Source organism: Corapipo altera, unplaced genomic scaffold (assembly GCF_003945725.1).
Source record: "Corapipo altera isolate COAL_440 unplaced genomic scaffold, ASM394572v1 23, whole genome shotgun sequence".
NCBI classification, from domain to species: domain Eukaryota; kingdom Metazoa; phylum Chordata; class Aves; order Passeriformes; family Pipridae; genus Corapipo; species Corapipo altera.
Genome location: NW_020884878.1, coordinates 10,358,292 through 10,379,056, shown reverse-complemented (window position 1 = coordinate 10,379,056; position 20,765 = coordinate 10,358,292). Strand labels below are relative to the sequence as shown.

General features: G+C 39.8%; 1 protein-coding gene across 1 annotated transcript; it reads right to left on the bottom strand.

The window, feature by feature from the left end:
* Nucleotides 1-3,861: 3,861 nt before the first annotated feature.
* On the bottom strand, nt 3,862-11,571 carry LOC113944723 (alpha-1-antitrypsin-like). Its single transcript, XM_027638171.1, has 6 exons — nt 11,448-11,571; nt 11,132-11,241; nt 7,892-8,561; nt 6,140-6,410; nt 5,339-5,486; nt 3,862-4,367 (listed from the first exon to the last, which is right to left on the bottom strand). The coding sequence occupies exons 3-6, from the start codon at nt 8,544-8,546 to the stop codon at nt 4,176-4,178; spliced, it is 1,266 nt and encodes a 421-aa protein (XP_027493972.1). The 5' UTR covers nt 8,547-8,561; nt 11,132-11,241; nt 11,448-11,571; the 3' UTR covers nt 3,862-4,175.
* Between the last annotated feature and the right edge of the window lie 9,194 nt (nt 11,572-20,765).

Sequence of the window (20,765 nt, the reverse complement as noted above, 5' to 3'; positions counted from 1 at the left end):
TGAACCAAATTTTCATATAAACTCATAGTCTGCTAGATGGAAGTTTTATAAATAATCTATTTTATTTCTTCTGTGTTATGTCTCAGAAGGAAATCAGTTATTACCAGGGTGTGATTCCATTTCTCATAACAGACATTTTATCTCAGATGATAATTTCATCAGTGTTCAGAAAACAATATTTTATGTTTTCTGCTTTTTCAGTACCTAATCTCCTAGCATTGAAAGAAAAAGGGTTCCCAAGAGCATATAAGCATTTAAGACCTGATGTGTATTGCATTGGAGTCAATCAAACAGCATTTTGGTGTTCAAGATGATTAATCTGTCACTGAGAGCTCATCTGAAATTCTACTGATGTATTTTCCATATTGTCTTCCCAGATGAAGATATTGGTGTTGTAGACCTACTTAACACTACCAAAGCTTTTCAAAATAGCTGTTATAAGTTTTATAAAAATCACTCAAATAAAATGGTGGAAAAAATAAGTAATAGTAGGTAAACTGTGTAGCCAGAATTTTGCTCTCAAATTGAATCTTAGCTTGAATTTCTTTTTCCATCAAACTCAAGTAGTTAAGACTGCAGACCAAAACCTTTAATTAAGTACAACAGTACAAGAACTTAGACATGGCACATGTAACTCCCAGAATTAAAATAAATGACAGAAAATGAAAAGTGGTGTGCCCTCCTGAGTGTCAGTGAGGTTAAAACCCAGCCCGTCCAGCACCTGAGCCTGGCTGGTGGCTTTGGAGACCAAGGCCAGCAGAGCAAAGGCAGCAGAGATCCTGACCAGGGAGAAGAAAACACTCTTGCCAGTTTCTTGGGCAGTCAGTGTGTGTTCCTGAGGGCTTTCCATTTGCAGGACCCAAAAGAATCTCCATTGTGGGTTTACTGCTCCTGTGGTGCTTAGTTTTCCTACACTGCTTATGTCCACTGGACTGTTGACAGTCAGGGACAGCAGGCTCACACGCAGCAAAGGAGCATTGCATGCAATTATGTATAAAGAAAAAGCAGAATCAATTCAAGGTTTCTTGATCTAATTGTAAGTAGATTTCATATCTGGGTACCATTCCAGAAACAACTCCTAAATTCATCCATCTGGCCCTTTGAGAACCTCTATAGCTTTATCAGGTTATAGCAACATTTGTCTTTCTGACTTGCCAGTAAAATAGCTTCTAAAAATTTTTAGCAATCAAAAAATATGAGTTTGCCTTTAGTCTGGCACTGTCTTTGAGATTGAATTATTCACCTGGGATCTGGTTATATCTGTCTGACTCAGCACTAGTTTGGCAGTGGTATTACTGCAGCCATGGTCTGCTTTATTTAACATCACTGTCAGATCTGAGGAGTGAGGAGCTATGCGCTTTATCACCTCCATCTCTGCCTGCCTCTGCACAGTTGGAAGGACAGCTGCGTGACATTGACTTTGGGTGCTGAGTCTTTCTCAACAAGGAGTGCACCTGCCAAGGGAGAATCTCCAATGGCCTTTTTTCTGCCAGCTCATTCCAGTTTGAACTTAAGGCTGCACCTAGCAAGCAGCTAGGTCTCTGAACTAGTGACATACTTTCTGGATCATAACAAAAATCTTGGTTTCAGTATTTTTAAGGAGTGGATATAGATGATGGACAGTGTCTATACTTCCACAGTAAGTTCTATCACATTTTAAATTGCCTTTGAGTTCATTTATATTACAATGCAGTAGAATTAAACTTGTGCTTCATGATAGTTTCTATGTGCTCATTTGTGGAATGTTAAAGGTATCTGCATCATCAAAGCATTGCTGTATCATCTGAGGACCAGCATAAATTCCTAATGAGGAGCAGCCTTTTGAAAATAAGCATGCACAGTTACTGTGACAACAAATGCGCAGGACTATTTAGAAGAAACCACCAAAACACATCTATGCTAAGTACATGGGAGTCTCACAATCTGTGCCTTACAGTAGTTTTGAAGGATGTTTCCTGAACTTTCTAATCTTATTCCACAGAAGGGCAAAGGGGCTCCAGTTCCCTCACTGTTGAGAAGTAGCTGGTGAAGGCCTATCAGCATGACCTGGAATTTAGTGTCATTCAAAAAATGCAGATCACCAGCAGAGTGGGAGCTTATAGGGCTGAGTGCCAGAGGGACACTTTCTGACTCCTCAGTTGTTCACTCTGGCTCCATTTGTCCCAGTACATTGAGCAGTTCTGGGGCCCAGACCTGACCATCAGCCTGTAGTCACTCACATCCTTATATTTTTAGTACAGTTTCAGACACATGCCATCTACGACTCTTCCAAACAAGTGCTGAGCATGCTTTTGGAGTTAGCACAGGCCAGTGGGTATTTCCAATAAGCAGCTTGGATGACTTGCAGGGTTAGAGTTAAGCAATGTGGATATAAGCAGTGATGAGCCATTTGACCTCATGGTCAGAGAACAAATCTCGGAGCACTTTATTTACTAGCCTAGATGAAAACTCTGGAAATATGATTAATCTCAGTGTTTGTTTTATTCCTTCCAGGTATTCATACCCTATTGCTTCTGAACTTCTGTTTAGAGAAACTTCTTTTTACAAGAAATACATGATCAAGTCTTTAACACAATTTTAGTAACACTTTTTGTGTATTTAGCTGACTAAAGTATTCCCCAGCTCTAATTTAGCCACTGCTTCCACTTAGGATGTTTATGTAGCATTTCTTACTTAAAGGGGTACTCAAAGAAGCCAAGACATTGTGGGTGGATGTCATCAGCTGTGAATGTCATAAAGGGGAGTATAGCAAAAGACGTGACCTTCAAAGGAAGCGCCTAGGCATGGTCTGAAAGTGACTGATTCTCCCAATGTGTGGTTTGCAGCTATGCCTTCCTTTTACTGGAAACCCTATCAATGTCAGAAGCTACAGTTGCTTCAGCTGTTACCTACTCAACAGTGTATTCTGCAGAGAATTCATTTGGATTTATCCACCAAACCCATTCTCCATCCGTGGAAGGGCAGGCCTGTATTTCCATCTTCCAGGCAAAAATCCTTCCCAGAGCTTCAGGTCCAATGCTAGCTATCCTTTTGCGAGGGTTGGCCTGACCAGCCTGCCTGGAGTTTAGGATGTTGGAGGTGTGAGACTGTCTGCCTTCAGGAAAGGGGTACGTCTGACCATGAATGTTCCTGAATATCCTGTACTCAAGGCAGACTCTCTAACTGCACAGACTGGTGTGGGTAGGTAACAGTTACCTTGGAGAGATTGAACTCTAGAGAGTAGCTCCTTCTTGGATACTAATTGCTCTATTATCAAATTGACCTCATTACACTATCGACTCAAATTTCTGATTAAAAAAATTAAATTCCTGTTCACCTGTTTCATTATATTTAAAGAAATTTAATCAGGTCTAACACACTGAGAAGAGTCTGTTTTTTTAACCTCAGTCCATGCTGCTATACCCCTGAGCAGTGTGATATATGTTTATCACTTTTAAGCATCTGCATTTGATCCCACAGGATGGAACAGGGAGGGAGCCAAGCTGACATCACACCAGACTGGCTCTGTTTCTGTCAGCATCCATCTCTTGTCTTGCTCAATATCTTCTCAAGTGCCAAGTCTTGGATTCGGATTTTGACACTGCCTTGGATTCATAAGCCTGCGTTAGGAAAGGTGTGTCAAATTGACACAGACGTCCTCAGAGAGGGGAGAAATCATTTTCTCATGGAAATAGAACATGACTTTTTTCATCAATAACATTCACATGGAAGAGAAGAACTAAAATATTCCTGAGTGGACTACATTTGTATTTTAAATTTCCACATCAACCCTTCAGCACCAGGGCCTGGTGAGAACCAGCAGGAGCTGGAGCAAACCTCAAAACTTTCTTTCCTTCCTACCCACAAATCAGACATGGCCTCTTAATTCGTACTTTATTTATTTACAGTGTTTTAAACTGATTGTCTCAGCTGGTTATTACCTTGCTTTTCAAACATGGCACTTATCGCTAAAAGGCTGATTTACAAAATTCTTCATAATTCACTAACAGGTGTATGTCAGTTGTTACTTTCTACTGAAGGAGAAAGCAAGAACAATGTTTTTAAGAAAGACACACTCTTACCTGACTTCTTTGGAAAAAGAAAATTGTTAGTAGCTGTTTTGATATAATTTTAAACATAAGGAATGATAATTTTATAAAATACAATTCAAATCAATAAGACCAGTCACTGACCAGTCATTTTTCAGTTGGATTTACAATTTTTCCCATGAAGAGGATGCTCTGAGTATATTGATCAACAATCAACAGCAAAAATGGACGGTCGAACTTAACAACAGGAGGAACAGAATGAGGAAGAAAATCTATGCCAGTGACTGCCGCAGCCTCTGTGCCATTCTCATGAATCTTCAACAGGGCCTTGTGAGTAGCCTACAATAAAATGCAGCAAGAATTAATGTATGTGGAGAATGCACTGTGAGATAATTCAAAGTAACACTAAGTTAATTCAACTACTACCTTTCACAAAAACTGCTGGTGGGCCAGGAACCAGGAAGAGGCGCACTACAGCTCATGGTTGGTTTTTTAGCAATGGTGTCTCAATAAGCAAGTATTCTCACGTTCAGTGTTCCTCACCACAAGTGCATCCAGTACAGACCTTACCCACTGCACGTCTTGTGGAATTAACTGAATACTCAAGCAAATTCACAAGGAATGACAGTTTCAAAGGGAAAGGAAGCCAGGCTCCAGAACTGCTCTATATATATTCCTAACAGCACATGCATTACAATTTAGCCAGTAGACTACAACCTTGATACCAAATTTTTTATTAAATTATTTTTGGGCATTTTTAATATTTTTCTTTTACTAGCCCCAAGATGTTAGAACATTGTAAGTGCTGCTTTCAGAATGGCTGTAAGAATACTAGTCTTTGTCTTCACATTATTTTCAGTAAGTGGGATGTTTTCCTCAAATCTGGTCCGTCTTGCATTATTAGCACTCATCAGAGCCTTCGACAGTAACATCAGTTTTTAAATCCTTTAAAATTATACAATGCATCTTGGAAAAAGGCTGCTTCTTCTGGTAGATATGTTGATGCAAGACATCCCCAACAGTCGTCCATGGACACTTCTTTCACATGCGGAAAATGCGCTGTGTTCAGTTTCCGGTAAAGTGTTAAACCCGCTTCTCCACCCACCACCTTTACCTATCAGACAAAAGACAGATCTTATCTCCAGATCCTGGAGAAGTCTGAGAGAGTTTACAGTGACTTTATCAGCTAAATGTTCTATTTCAGAGTATCAGCCAGCCCTAGCAATAAGTAAAATTTTACAGCTTAGCTTAGGGTAAGGCACTTGGGTGTTAAGGAATCCACAGACTGTTGTTTCTGCTGACAAACTTACTTTTGAAACCTTCACATCGAGGTTTCCTGTGATTCCAGACAGATCAGCCTGATCAGAAAACACATCAGTTACACCCAGATTCATTAAGATCTTCTTTAAGTCATAGGTGCCCGAAACTGATAGTTTTGGAATATGCACTTCTATCCTCCTGTTAATTCAAAAGAAAATTATGGTAGTTATTGCAATCAAAGCATACCTTGGACTGAATGTTCCCAACTTGCTGGTGGTTCTTCTGTGCTAAAATGTTAGTCTTTTAATCTAAAAGAGATGGCAAGAAAAAGAAGATGGGAAGATGATAGTCTGGAGGATAAGGAAAGTATGGAAGGAGAAAAATATCAGTTTGGCTTTCTTTCATGATTCTGCAACAGAGTCACTTGGTAAGACAACAAGCAGTGGTGCTGCCAGCATTTTTGGAACAAAATTTGCATTCCTTTTCTAACCTTGATGGTTTTTCTTTTGGAATTCACATCCCATTCCCTCTGAGGGATCTGACTGCTCTGCGTTATGTTAATGTGCTTAAGACAAGAGAAATGGAGACACTTAATATCAACTAGAAAATATATGGGGAAAAAAATTTAATTTTCCACCTCAGAGACCTCTTCCCTTACCACAAGGCAATACTGATTCTAATTTCTGCTGAAAGTATCAAATCATCCAATCACTTGGTCTGACCCTTTACACTTATTCCATTGCTTAAACCTCCCATCAACATCACAGGCTTGTAACTGTAAAACCCGATCATAGTATTCAGGCTTTGGATTCTGACTACCTTGAATCGTCGAATCAAAGTTCTATATTTACCGTCTTTGAAGTGATTTTTCCCATTTAGACACTGTGTCTTTTGTCAGGCCACGTTCCAACTGTTTCATTTTTCCTTCATTGGGCAGGATAAACAGTGCTGCAACATCTCCCTTGTAAGGAATCTGCACCACCTTGCAAGACAACTTCCTGTCAGAGTATGCTTTATAGAATCCATCTCGAGTCATCATCTTCACTTCAACTGAGGTCTTCGCGTTCACATGGAAATAATCCTTGTGGGTCCCCCTAATACTGAAAGGATTTTCCCAGTAGGCTTAAAACCAAAAGAGAAATAATGCAATTGAATACTTACTTCAAGGAGGATATCTTAATATAGTCTAGACTAATGTACACTAGATAAACCCATATCTGAAGATTTACTTGAAGATAAAAGGTGTTACGAGTTTACTAAAGGTCTTGTTCCCTGTCATCTTTGCTCTACTACGTTCAGCAACAACTAAATATCTCAGGTTAAATTTTGTAGGGACTTGTACAACACCTTTCTAAGTCAGATAAATTACATGAAGTAACTTCCTCATATTACCTTATGTTTTATTTGAAGCAAATGAAAGCCGACCAGGATCCAGTGACTTGCTCTCTGTTTTCAGAATATTGCTTGTAAAGCAAGTTTCACAGCAGATGTCTGCCCTTTAAAAGGTAACATGTTAAGCTCCTCACATGCTTTTTCGTGTTCTTCATGTTGTAGCACTAAGGAAAAGCTTACATGCCAGAGCAACCCGAAGTTTTGGTCCTGAACATAACTGCTTTATGGTAAATGGAACAGGGCTTCCAGGTCTTTGATCTTCAAAGTGGTTTTCTCTTGATGTTTATTGAACTGAATTTTCTATGATATTTTATTTTGTATTAAAACAGGTCACTCGCGAAACAAATAGACAGGGATTACAGCTTGCCATTCTGTAATATTGACTAGAAATAAACAATTAAACAATTTAATATTGACTAGAAATAAACTAAATTTGAAAAATAAATAACGGAATGTGAACTCCACAGTATTCTGATTGCTTTATAACCTTTCCTCCTTGCCCTCCAGAAAAGAAATATACTCTGGTATGGTACTCAGACTAGGTACCTGAGACTAGGGCATCCAAATCTAATTTAAGAACTTGAAATAAAATCTGTTTTGCTGAAAGTTCATCTATTTCTAAACATTCATTTCTGAGTGGAAATTCTATGTGTGTCCTGCATGCTGCTACAAATAGATATAACATCTAAGAAGTTAATCATTGCCAAAGTAATGCATTCACTATTACCTCTTGGGATATGTATAATGTGGTGACAAGTTGTAGAACATTTAGACTTCAACTCCCGAGGTACCTACCCATTTTAGACATGGACTGTAAATAAATTAAAATTTTTGGTAATTTTTGTTAATCAGCATTTCTAGAATTTAGTTTTCTACTCCGTACAGCATGTGAAAATATTTTAATTTTAAAAATAATAAGTAGATGAAGTCTGATGGAAAAACTTAACTATGTATGAATCTGTTGTGCTCTGGCAATTCCCTATACTTGAAGATTGCAAATAAATGGACTTTTATTCTTAGAAGTCTAGACGTATACTAGAAAAACTTAGACATGGAAGACATTTCAAAGTGTGAGAACTTTCAATATTTGTTCATGATAGCCTCCTCCAAACACTTGCCTTTCTTTTAAAAATTATTCAAAAATAATTTAGCATATTTGTTTTAGTGCAGGTGAAGCAGGTGCTGCAGTAAGTAGCATCTATGTAACTTACCTTTGAAGTAAATATAGTTAACAATTACCATTAGGGTGTTTGGATCAAGTTCTTTAAGTATTTGCTTTATATTTCCATGGGTTTCATTCTTTACATGGTCATTGATCTCTTTTTTAGCTTCAGTGGAATTCTGGAAGTTACTAGAAACAACATTTCCTCTGTAGAGTTTTTTGATGTCCTTCAGAAATGTTTTCAGTGGCTTCAGGTGATTGTCCATGAACAGGGTGTTCCCCATACTCAGCTGCACCTGGTTACCAGGGTGGTTCAGCAAGAGGAGGAGATGACGAAAGCCATCATGTATCTCCTCCTCCTGAGTGTTGGTGAGGTTAAAGGCCAGTCCTTCCAGCACCTGAGCCTGGCTGGTGGCTCTGGAGCCCAGGGCCAGAAGGGCAAAGGCAGTAGAGATGCTGACTGGGGAAAAGAAAATGTTCTTGCCAGGTTCTTGGGTGGTTACTTGCCTGTAAAACCGAAAGGCAAAGTCTGTGTTGCTGGGGACTATCTGCTGGCAGGACTCAAGAGGATCTCCCTCGTGGGAATGTTGCTCCTGGGGTTCAGTTGCATTGGGCTGGTCACTGTGGTGGTCAGTCTGGGTCAGGCTGTGAACAGTGAGGTGAAGCAAGGCCACCAGAAAGCACAGTGAGAGGGTGGCCTTCATCTTTCTTCACAGCTACTGCATGGACAAAGAACAAAATGGTCTTGGATGCTGGAGGTCAGCTGTATTGACATCTCATCTTTTGTTTCTATCTGCTATTGCCTTCAACTGGTAATCACTGTTATCTCCTGACCTGCTCCTTTGCTATGAAAGTGGGTTTTTTAAATCATTTGCTTCTGAGTTTATCTGTAATTCCTGCCCATTCTGTTGCTGCCTACTTCAGTTCTGCTTTACTTTAGCTACAAAAGTTCCTTGTTACTGGAGAAAGAAACATGGAGAAAGAAAGAAACAAGTGAGTATTAAAGGAAAATAAGAGAGAGGGAGAACAAGAGAAAAGGCTTTCTTTTTTTTCTTTTGTCTCTATGTAAATCCATTTTATAACAAGGCAGCACAACAGAAGCATTGTGATTAATTCTTTTATGTTCATCTCTTAAGAACTCTTGGGATTATTATGTTATTTGGGATTGAATGAGGGTTACGATGAACGACAGTGCAATGTCAATGGAAAACAATATGAGATTGCAGCATTTAAAAGTGATGTTTTCTCTTTTTCCTGACTCATTTTAGTATACAAACTGACTAATCACGAGAGCTGGTAAAATTTTTCTGCTTCAATACCTGATCAGGTTAAAATATGTTTGTTTACTTTAAATGACCACTCATGTAATATATTCCAGATGGGGGATACACACAGGAAGGAACACATCTGGTCATAGGAGGGTGAGGTCACTGGTATGGGCTTGGCCTCTCCTGTCTTTCCAAACTTGCTATCAGCAGGAAGGTCTCCTTTTGTAAGGTAAATGGGCCTAGAGCCAGAGTAGCACTCAGGACTGAGACGGGATCATGGCATCTTGGACATTTGGAGTGACTGGGCCTGATTTTTTGTTTGTTTGCTTACTCCTTTCTCCTTTACCAGTTAGACCCGGAACATGCTGGGATGATTTGAAATGTCTAAGATGCTTAACCTGTCAGAAAACAGGTAAGAGCTATTCCCATTAAAAAGATTGTACCAATTACAAGAAAAGTAACTCCAAATAGCCTTCACCTAATGTCCTACTTGAAATGGAGCAGCTGCAGGGCAGATGATCGTAAGTTACCTGCTCACCCCCCAGTCAGTGGTAAAGGCACTCAGCAGAGTGGATGAGAGGTTTACTGGTACTTTCCCCACCCTGTGTCAGCACTCTAACCACTAAAATTCAGGTGAAAAAGAGCCAGCTTGTCCTTCTGCAGCTTTGCTCTATGTGATCTGAGTAAATTGGGATTTACAGGGAAAGTTGGCATAGCAAAATCAATTTGTGAATTCTGTCTGGACCATTGTGGTGCAAGTCATTTACTCATTCACTTCAGTTTTGGTTATCTGGTTGTAGAATAAAGGTCTCTAAGTAACCTTTGTTGATCTCACCAAGGCTTTCGATACTGTGAGCAGAAAAGGTCTATGGCAGATTTTGGAACTTTTAGGATGTCTCCCCAAGTTCCTTCAAATGATCATCTCACTTCATGAGGATCAGCGCAGCCAAGTCAGATATGGTGATGCACTTTCTGAGCCCTTTCTAATTACCAATGGTGTGAAACAAGGCTGTGTTCTTGCACCAACTCTATTCACAATCTTTTTCAGCATGATGCTCCAAAGGGCCACTGCAGACCTTGATGATCAAGACGGTATCTACATCCGATACCGTACTGATGGAAGCCTTTTCAACCTGAGGCGACTGAAGGCCCACACTAAGACCTTAAACCATCTTGTCCAGGAGCTGCTGATGATACCACCCTTGTTGCCCATACAGAAGCAGCTCTGCAGTGTTTAACATCCTGCTTTGCAGATGCTGCTAAGCTCTTTGGGCTGGAAGTTAGCTTAAAGAAGACAGAAGTTCTCTATCAACCTGCACCTCAGGAAGTCTTCCATCATCCCTATATCACCATTGGCCAATCAGAGCTCAAATCAGTCCAGCAGTTTAGTTACCTAGGCAGCCTCATCTCCTCAGCTGAGAACACAGCTGTGCTGGGCAGGGCACGTCTCAAGGATGAAGGATCACCACCTCCCTAAGATCTTGCTCTATGGTGAACTTGCCACCGGCTGCCGCAAGAGAGGAGCCCCGAAAGGAAGGTACAAGGACTCCCTGAAACAACATCTCAGCCTCGGCCATATTGATCAACATAACTGGTCTATTCTGGCCTCAAATCAGGAGGCCTGGAGACACACCATCTATAACACAGCTGTCTCCTTTGAGAATGCACGCAGGATCACTCTTGAGGAGAAAAGACAACACAGAAAGAATTGTGCCTTGCAGAATATACCACCTAAGGAGTCTTTCTGTTGTGCCTTTTGCAATTGGATATGTCTGTCTCGCATTGGCCTTATTAGCCACCAGTGTGCTTGTAACAAATGTGGATAGAGCCTTTCCCAAATCTTCGTTCGCGAAGCCCAGCCATGATGACTAGTCAATATTTCTCAAAATCAAGCTCACCTGTCATTTGAGTGCTTAGAAACCAGGTTTCATCCTTGAAAGCAGATGTGCTTTATGACTCACTTAGCTAAAGGCCAGATAGCTGTATCAAAATCATTAAGTTAAAGATAACTGGGTACTTACATTACATTCAGAAGGCTCTTGCTCTCCTATGGGTTGTGCTGTTTCTTGCTGCTTTAGTCATACTGCTGTTTTCCTCTGTTAAACATTACATGGCTTCAAATACATATTACCTAGAAGCACAAAGGTGAATGCTGATGAAGCTAGTTTTCTTGGATGTTATGTGCATCTGTCCACATTTCCTCACTCCAAACAGAGAGCAAAGACCATGGGGCCTGGCTGGTCAGTAGAGTGGAGCGTTACATCCAAAAAAGTAAGCAAATATTTATTGGAAATGAAATTTTGGTGCCAAGAGCAGCTACTTTGCCCTATATGCTACCTGAGATGGATATAACTGTTCATCTGGAGACACAATTTTGCCCAGCACTAAGCTTTGAAGACCAGGGTGAGGGAGCTGCAAGGAGCACCACTTGTACTTAGCCATGCTACCCAAATTACTGGACTGCACTTATGTGTCAACATGTCTTTTATTTCTACGTAGTAGAGACTCCACTGGTCACTATTCAGAAGCCAGTGAGTTGTCTTGCCCTCATAAACATTTACACTTCTGTTAACCATTACATGCATCAAAAAAAGTTATCTGAAGACACAGATAAATGCTGATGTAGACATGCAGAGAAGGTAGTAATCGCAGGGACAGCTGGCTTTTATGTTTGCTGTCCTCAACATGGATAATTGCCATCTGCAAACACACTTTGAAGAGGAGAGGTCCGTGGCTGTAGGCAGTCGTGCTACCAAATACACCTTTCTAGCTTATTGCCAGCTAGTGACACAAATGCTAAAACATCTTGTGAGGTGTGTTATGGCCTGCACTGGTGCTTTAGTTTTTTGATCATGCAGCTTGGGGATCTGTTAGAACATGCTAAACCAAGCTAACTTCTTTTATGGAAAGAGCAGAAAAGGTAATTGATGTGAAACTTGTTTTTTCTCCCCAAATGAACTTGGCAGCAGTTCAGAAACAGTCCCACACTCTGAGGCTTTCTTTGAGCCTTGGTTTAGTCACAACAGAAGAGGAAGCCTGGGCAGTGGAGTCCACTGTGCAGCTGCAGGGCCAGCTGAAGCAGAAAGTAACAGGAGAAAGACTCAGTGCTGTAAAGAATTACATGCAAGAGTTGGGGCTGATTCTGGGTTCCCTGCATGACTCTGAGGTGAACAAAAACATGATTCAATACGGTGAGAAAACTGTCAGAGACACAAACACAAACGTTTTTGTTGTTCAGACATTCATCTGTATTAGTCTCTCGTTGAAAGTCAACATGGATCAATTCTGAAACTCTTTAAAAATCTGCCTCTCTTTGCTTCATTTATCCTTTTTCTCAGGAGGTGGTGGCTTGAATAAGAGGTTCATTGTCCTGTCAGGTAGGTCAGCAGAGGTTCTACAAGCCAGCAGCTGGTCCACCACGTGGCCTATTTCTGGAGAGAGTAACCTGCAAAAGGTGCTTAGCAGTGAACTTCATTTTACACCCTCGTTCCTTCCTGAACATGTGACTGTACTGGTGCTATTTGACTCCAGTGCTTCTGTTACAAGCTGCCTAGCTCCTTTCTTCTGCAAGTGCTCAGCATATCTTGCAGGCAGCCCTGGCCATGCCCCCTGAATGCAATGTGTGCTCTAAGCATCATTCTGTAGAAACATTTTCTAGGACTGTTACAAAATTTCTCTTGTTTCGTACACTGAAAGAAAAGAAATGGCACTGTCTCAAAGTAGCAAAATGTCAGTCTTGGCTGGGGAAGGACCTGGACTGAGTGTTTGCAGAGCAGTCACAGCCACCCCACTCCAGATCTATAACATCCACATTATAAACATATTTCTAGTACAGATGTATTGGCTGCCCCAAGGCTGTCTTCATGTTCCATCCAAAAAGATGGTATATGTATTGCCAAAATTCACCACTGCTTACTCTGGCACCAAACTCTAGCTGAGAGGATGCAGTCATTGTTGGGGAGCTGGGGGGTGGTGGCTCTGGAGCAGACTCAGTGTTAGGTTGAAGAACTTACCTAAAGTATGTCTTGAAGACATACGTGGTCGCAGTCAGATTTTCCCATTAATTTCTGTTCTTACAACAGGACTGAAAGGTCTGCCTGCCCCTGGCCTTCAATTCAGCAAGGGAAGGAAAAGGCATGGAAGGTAAGCCATGGTCAGTCTGGTAGTGGTTCACATAAGAATTTTCCCTGCATTTATTTTCCTAAAAATACCTTTTTTAGCTTTCTTATACCATTTGACAGAGCTCACCGCTCATTTATACTGTAGATGGAGATTAATGAGGAGCTTGTTACTCTAATGAGTTTTTAATATTTTGCATAATATGAGAGGTAAACATATCCATCTCAAGCAATGGTAATAGAAGCTGCAGATGATGAATGGTATTGCCAAATTATTCAGAAGAAACACAGATCTATGATTCCATTTAATCTATGGAAAACTGGGGTTCACACGTCAGTCAAACATAATGTAGCAGAAGGTCAGTGTTTGACTGCCACTAAAATCATTACATCAGGATAACAAATTTGGTATTTCATAATTTGAAAATGTATTCAAGATTTTCCTTAGTTTTCTTTTAATAGTTACCTATGTAAAGACACTCCCAACTAGAGTAGTGCAGTGAGAAACACAACTTGGTTATAAAGAGGTGTTCAAAATAATTGTGTTACCATTTCCATATTACTAAGCCTTGGAAATAATAGCTCAGCTCTAAAGCCTCAGGAAAGAAAGGAAATATTTCCTTTCCATGTATTGTATTTATTGATATCAAGGAAAACTGTAGAATTTATGTACTAAATACATAGTTTTCTGTATCATGTGGAAAGTGAACTTCTCAAACCAGAATGGCTGGAAACAGATTTTCTAATTCCATGTTTATGAACCAAACCAAAAATGTCTTAATAATCATGTGTACTTCATGACTACATTTGGCAGATGTTTGAAAGAAATGTTAAGGTGTTTGATATTTGCTGACCAAGTCATATTCTTATGCAGGAGCCCAGCTGTTACTAAAAGAGCGTAATTTTAAAACTCTAACTTTGAAAACCCTAGTTATGCTAGCAGAAAGCTTGTCCATGAAAAAGTGTTACTGATCCTAAGCAGTTGTTATTTAATCTATTTTTTTGTTTTAAAGTAGGAATGATTGGTTTAAAAGAGGCTTTTTAAAAACAGCAACCTAAAATCTTAGGTAAGACATGCACACACAGGTTCTGGATGCACTAAATGTCTCTCACTGGCTTGTTTCATTTTTCTCTAAAGGAACACAATTTTGCTCTTAGTATAAGTTTTCTGCTTTATACTTCCAAGGCAGAAAACCATGTGGATTTTTGTAATCGATATTAAAGAAAACTCTAGCCTCATATTTTCACTTGGTTAGGACTGTAAGCATTGCTGATTTCTGTAAGCAGTTACACAGTGGCTATTTAATGAGCCATGCCTAACAAAGTAATAAGGTTTAATTAGCCCAGCTTAATCTGACAGCATGCTGCTGGCACACTATTTGTTTGTACAGCTGGCTAGTGATGCATGTATGCATATAAAGATCACTCCTTGAAGTTTTTCTTTGCTTTTCAAATATTGTGTAGTTGAATTTCATGTTTTCTTCTCATACAGACTCTGCTTCCTCCATACAATGTAAAATCAGGTCTCAGTTAATAAGATTAACATATTCTTCATTTTGAGTTTTGATAGAGGCTACTTTCAAGTTTAACATTGGCAATGCCTATACAAATTTCATATTTTTATTGTTTAATCATGGCAAAAATTTGGATCACATGAGAAACCAAAACCTGTGTGAACAAGATCCTAATCTTGTATTATCTTCAACATGTACCATTGTTTCAGGGGGCAAAAGCTCCAAGTAAAGCACATAGATAGGCTGCTTAAGGCAGGATTAGATCTACACAGAGATAGTAACTGATTAATGTTTATAGCATCTTCATTTATAGTTTAAAAATAAGATTATTGTTTTGTTCACATGTTGGTATCCACCATGCCTTACATGGATTTTCAAACCTGAAACTCTGAGCCAAGGTTTCCTTTTTTTTCTGTTGTTTTTTGTTGTTGGTTTTGTTTTTTTTTTTTGCTACAGAGAGTCTAACCTAGAGTTGCAATCAATGATAACCACTGAATAGTGAGAGGACAAGAATTAAATCTATATTCATCAGCCCTGGCTAGTGCACTCTCTGTGTTCTTCCCAGCAAAATTCAGCAGGTCTTTGTGAAAGTCCCATAAAGAAAGTGGGGGAGTTTCATAGGAACAGAGACTGGATGGCAGAAGTGTAAAGGGAGGTCCCTGATGCAGTGACTCCCGGGAACAATTGCGTCTGAGGAAACCCAGATCAGTGACTCTCAATCTACCTAGTGGAGAGCAGAGCACTGGAAAAGCCAGAAAGAGGCTGAAGTGGAAAAGCAAGAGAGAGGTAGTCTGTGCTTCTCTAACAAAACACATGCATCCACTCAATAATAAAATCTTGTTCAACTTCTGTCCAGCCACATTGTCCAATGGTTTCTTGAAGCAACCTTATAATCAATATGGCAAAGAAACATTAAAACTTCGGGATCATAATCAGTCATTAAAACATTATATTTCTAAATACTGTCCCTCTATACAGCATATTTTGCTTTTTAGGAGAACATAGCCAACAAGTGTGCCAGTATGTTTTCCCCACAGATTTGAACTGCATGACTGCTTTCCAGGAGATGTGTAGGTAATTTACATCTCTCGAACTGTACTATTTAGTGGAGTGTCCAGTTAGTATGTGGGAGTGAAACCTAATCACACAATGGACTTGTTATTTGCTGGCTGTCATTTACAAGAAAGTGAGGAATCGAACTGACATCTGAGTGAGAAAGCATCACAAAAATCACCCATCTCTTCACAGAAAGCCATCAATATTTGTCACAGAGGTTAATTTTATGCTAGTTCAGATTTATGAACTCGAAATCCAGTGTGAAAACAATGAGGGAAAAAGGGGTTTTAATCGATGTCTTTGAAGTAGTTTCTAAAGGAAGACTGGAACATCCCTAAAATCCACAGAATGCCAAAAATAATTCCTCATTTTTGCCCACAGAAATGAGATACAAGACTTAGGTCTCAGTGGTTAGTTCAGTGTTGCCAAACTCCGCGAATACTGAAGTGTTTAGAGAGGCTGTTTTCCCTTTAAACTTCTTCTGACCTTTCATCATCTTCCCCCGCCCAAATTCCATCTCCATCCAAAGCACAACTGGAGTGCCTTGGAAAGAAAACAGAGTTGGATTTCTTGGTGGATCAGGGGAAGAACATTTTGGGGAATCAGTCAGTAAAAAAGAAACTAGATAAACATAGTCTTTACTGTTAAAAAATAGAAATAGAGGACTTATCTGACCACTTTTACTGCCTCTAAACAAATTTGTTCATTCATGTTCCTGTGTTAAATTAAATTAAGATGTATTTCTGTAGTGCCTTCATCTGTACAGCAATACAACCATTGAAAGATACTTTTTTTAAAGAAGCAAGTACTAAAACTGCCTGTGTTTACCCCAGCTGTGCTTTCGTCCTCTGCCTTTTTTCTTAATTTCTTTTTTTTAGTAAAGAAAGTGAATTATTTAAGGAACTGCCATGTTATATTATCCAAAAACTGGCCAAGTGAGTCATCTTAGATTGGAATAGATCTGAGTTTTGTTTATGATTCATAGGACTGTATTGAATGAGTTGGATGCCTGAACTAAACATTGGGTTTAAATCTAGCATACCAGATCTACATAACGAAAAAGAGAGAGCTAATCATCATCTCAGTGAGCTTGGAAGGGAGCAGTCTTTGAGCAGACACTGGAGTGGAAATTAGAACAGATGTAAATATGTCTCTAGAAAGAAACTTGTTTTGCTGTGATGGTCTACAATTTCTACATGCCTTGGTGCAGAGAGAGCCTCTCCTACTCCCACAATAAGGAAGAAGGAGCAAGAAGTGATTTGTCACATCAGCTGTCATCTCCTACACATGAGCTTGCCTTGGGGAAGAAAGATCACAAGCCAATCCCAAAGACTCAAGGACATGTAAGAGTCAAAATCTTGAAGATTACTCAAAGTTTCTTTTTATGGTAACCACTGTGCACCGCTGGTGCAGGTTCTCCTTGTTGGCCTTACCTGTGCACATCTAAAGCCTTTGAAGCATATCTGTTTTTGATCTTGGATGATGGAGAGTGGACATTGGATTGGAGCCCTGCTTTTCTGAGTTATCAGGATCCAAGGTACCTCAAGTTCACTGGTATCCATTGTAGGTGTATGGTTCTAAAGCCATGTTATCTATCTCTGTTTCAACCCCTCTAATAGTGATACTGATACTGATATTGATACTGATACTGGCTCTTGAAATCCATCCACCTGCCACAACAGGTCATCAACCTGTGCACGCTTTGTGCAGGTAGCCTTTTCTCCAGTGGAAGTATCTGGACATCCACTGCAAGCTACCACCTGTACTGACATCTCCTTCCTTACCAGTTCCATCTGGGTGGAAGCAACAGCCTTTTCAGAGGCTGTATAAGTAGACACGCTGGTTTTTGCTCTGAGGCGAGTGCCCACCATTATGGCAGAGACCTGGAGCACTTAGGACTTACCTGAGCTGTGGGTCTACTCGAAGATTTCAGCACCCTCTCTGCACACCTTGCCTTCACCAACTGCAGTACCACATGCTTCTGATACACCATGCCCTGTTTGCTGTGCTCCCTAGAACCATTTAAATCTCCTGTGGATGCTCCTGACAATGCTCCCTCCTTGCCAGATTGGCTTGATAGAGGTTCCGGGTCCTGATGGGGCTCTGAACTGCTGCTTGAGGGTCCCTGAGCACAGGTGATCATGCTGCTGGTAACTTATTCTGACATGCCAGGAGTATGCATGTGGTATTTGGGGTTACCAATACTCTTTGAAGGTTGCAGGAGAGCACTACCTTGAGGAATATGTCTCACGAGGACTTGCTGAGCCTAGAGGTTATTGTGATTTGCTGATGATGGATGTTGGCTGTGCAGATCTTGACCATGGCACCTTCATAGCTGCCAAGTTCCTAGTGACAATAGTAGTCCGGTTATCAGCCCTCATTAATCACCAAGTTCTTTCAGAGCTGAGAAATTAGCTTAGTATTGCCAAGGAATATCTGTTAATTACTAATTGTTTGACAATTGCTAGACTATTGGAAAACAAAATTAAATATATTACATCATAAAATCATAGAATGGTTTGGGTTAAAAGGGATGTTAAAGATCATCTAATTCAAACCTGTGCCATGGGCAGGGACACCTTCCACTACCAGCTTTTCTCAAGCCCCTCCAGGCTGGCCTTGCACACTTTCAGGAATGGGGCATTCACAACTTCTCTGGGCAACAAGTTCCAGTGCCTCAGCACCCTCAGAGTAAGGAACTTCTTTCTAATATCTAATCTAAACCTGTCCTTTTTCAGTTTGGAGCCATTGCCCCTTGTCCTGTCACTACATGCTCTTGTAAATAGTCTCTCTCTATCTTTCTTATAGGCTCTCTTCAGGTACTGCAAGGCTGCAATTAGGTCACTGCAAAGCCTTCTTTTCTCCAGGCTGAACCACTCCAATTCTCTCCATCCTTATTTTGTGCATTTAACAGAGCATTAGTAGGTATTTCCAGAAGAATATGCAATTTGCTTTTCAGACCATGACCTTCAGGATGTTTCTGCTATGTGCCTTTAGTTTCTTCCTAGTGGATGCTGCACAACACTGGGAACAATGACAGACCTGTGCACTGACTCTAATCAGTGGCTGTTTGAAATATGTTATTTTCTTTGATTTACTTCAAGCATGCTATTTCCCTCTCTTCCCCAATACTTGTTCCTTCTTTATGATCTTAAACACTACTCAAAGTTGCTGTTGGTTTTCTTCTAGTGCCTGTTGAACTTCACATAGTTTGTAAGTGACAGTTAAATCCTCCTCCACCATGGATTAATCTGGGTTTCAGAGCTTCTCATTTATGTTTTTAGCCTTTGTTCCACTTCTAGTTCCTAGTTATGACAACGAATACAGTTTGCTGCTGTTTCTGCACTGCTTGTTTTCCTTTTCTCCTTATTTCAGAGAGCTGCTTGGTGTGTGCTGTTCCAAAGCTTCTGCTATGTTGGCAATTCTTTTCTGGCTGTTAACCTAAAACAGCCTTCAGAGAAGATTTCAGCCCTACATAACAGATTTCCCTTAGTGTCCACATAGGTTGCAGCTCCTGCATGTGTATGGTCGCATGCACTGCCATATCAGATTTGTGTGTAGACACCAGTGCAGGCTGGGTTAGAAGATGTCCTTTGCACTTTATCCCTCATGTGGTTCATCAGACCAGCTCCATCCTCAGCAATGTCACTACATTGATGTGGCCCACTGAAGTACTTGCATGCAGCAGCAGCAACTCTTGAGATAGGATGAAAGCCCTTCCTTGGCTGCCCTGAGGCTTCTTGGTTACAAAATTCACAGTAGAGAGCCAACCAAGAAACAAAAATCCAGGAAATAAGAGACAAAAACCCAGCAGATTGAAAGAAGAAACACTGTCTTGAGTAAACCATGACTGCAATGGATTTGTGACAACCTTAATGCTGACAATTTGGGGGGGTTGTGCAATCCTTCTGTGCTTATTATTTACTATAAAAAGTTGTTGCAGTTTTCCAGTGAGGGGCATGACCCGATTTTTGCCAAATTAGAAAGAAAACCAAGGCAATTCATGTATGGTTCCTACTCCCAACTGAAGATGATTCCCTATCATGATATTTTTCAATTGTCCAGTTCTTAAATCATCTTGATTTTTCTCTACCCACTTTCACATACGTTAAGCAACAAGGTTACCTCTCAAAATGAGATGTGGTTGGTAAAATACCATCTGGATATTTTTTTCCTACTAACAAACGGAGACTATTGATCTGAGGTCCGTGAGGAACAACAAACATAGTCTCTTGATATTTGCCTACAGAATCATTTGTCATTGCAAAGTTGGACTTTGGAAATTCGTCCTGAGTTAGCCCTGAGACTTGCAAAGAACTTTTAAGTTATCATCTTTAGAATCAGTTTATCTGTATTAGACCAAGTCCTGATACGTCCAGAGATATAAAGCTAACTGTTTGTTACTAAATACTGAATATACTAAACATAGTTATGAGTAAGAAACTTTTGTCATTGGTTTGTGTGATTTTGAGGAGGACTTTCAATGTCAGGTGTTACATGTCTGCAGATAGACATGGAATGTTTTTTCTATTACTTATTGGTATTCTTACAGCAACAATTAACTCATATTGATAGCATTAACTTAATGTCAAAGAAAATAAAGATCCCCAAACAAAACAAAAAAAAATGTATTTTAGGAATATTCACCATAATTTTTAAGTTATATTTTTCACAAACATCTTAAGAAACTAAGATCTAAAAAGTTGCCATTTATATTTTTTCCACCAGTTTGAGTTATATAAAAAAAGACAATCAATCTATAATCTAAATACTTTTACTGCCTTTCTGTATGTTAGTAAGATGTGCTAAGGATGTTGACTAAAAAAACTAAAAAGCAATAATAAAATAATTTTAAATATTTACTGCTTTGTGTTTCTTTCCTTTCATAACCATGTAACTATCTAGTGTAGTTGGACTCAGGAAATCTTAAGTGGAAAAGTACAAATATCAATTCACAGTCTGTTTTG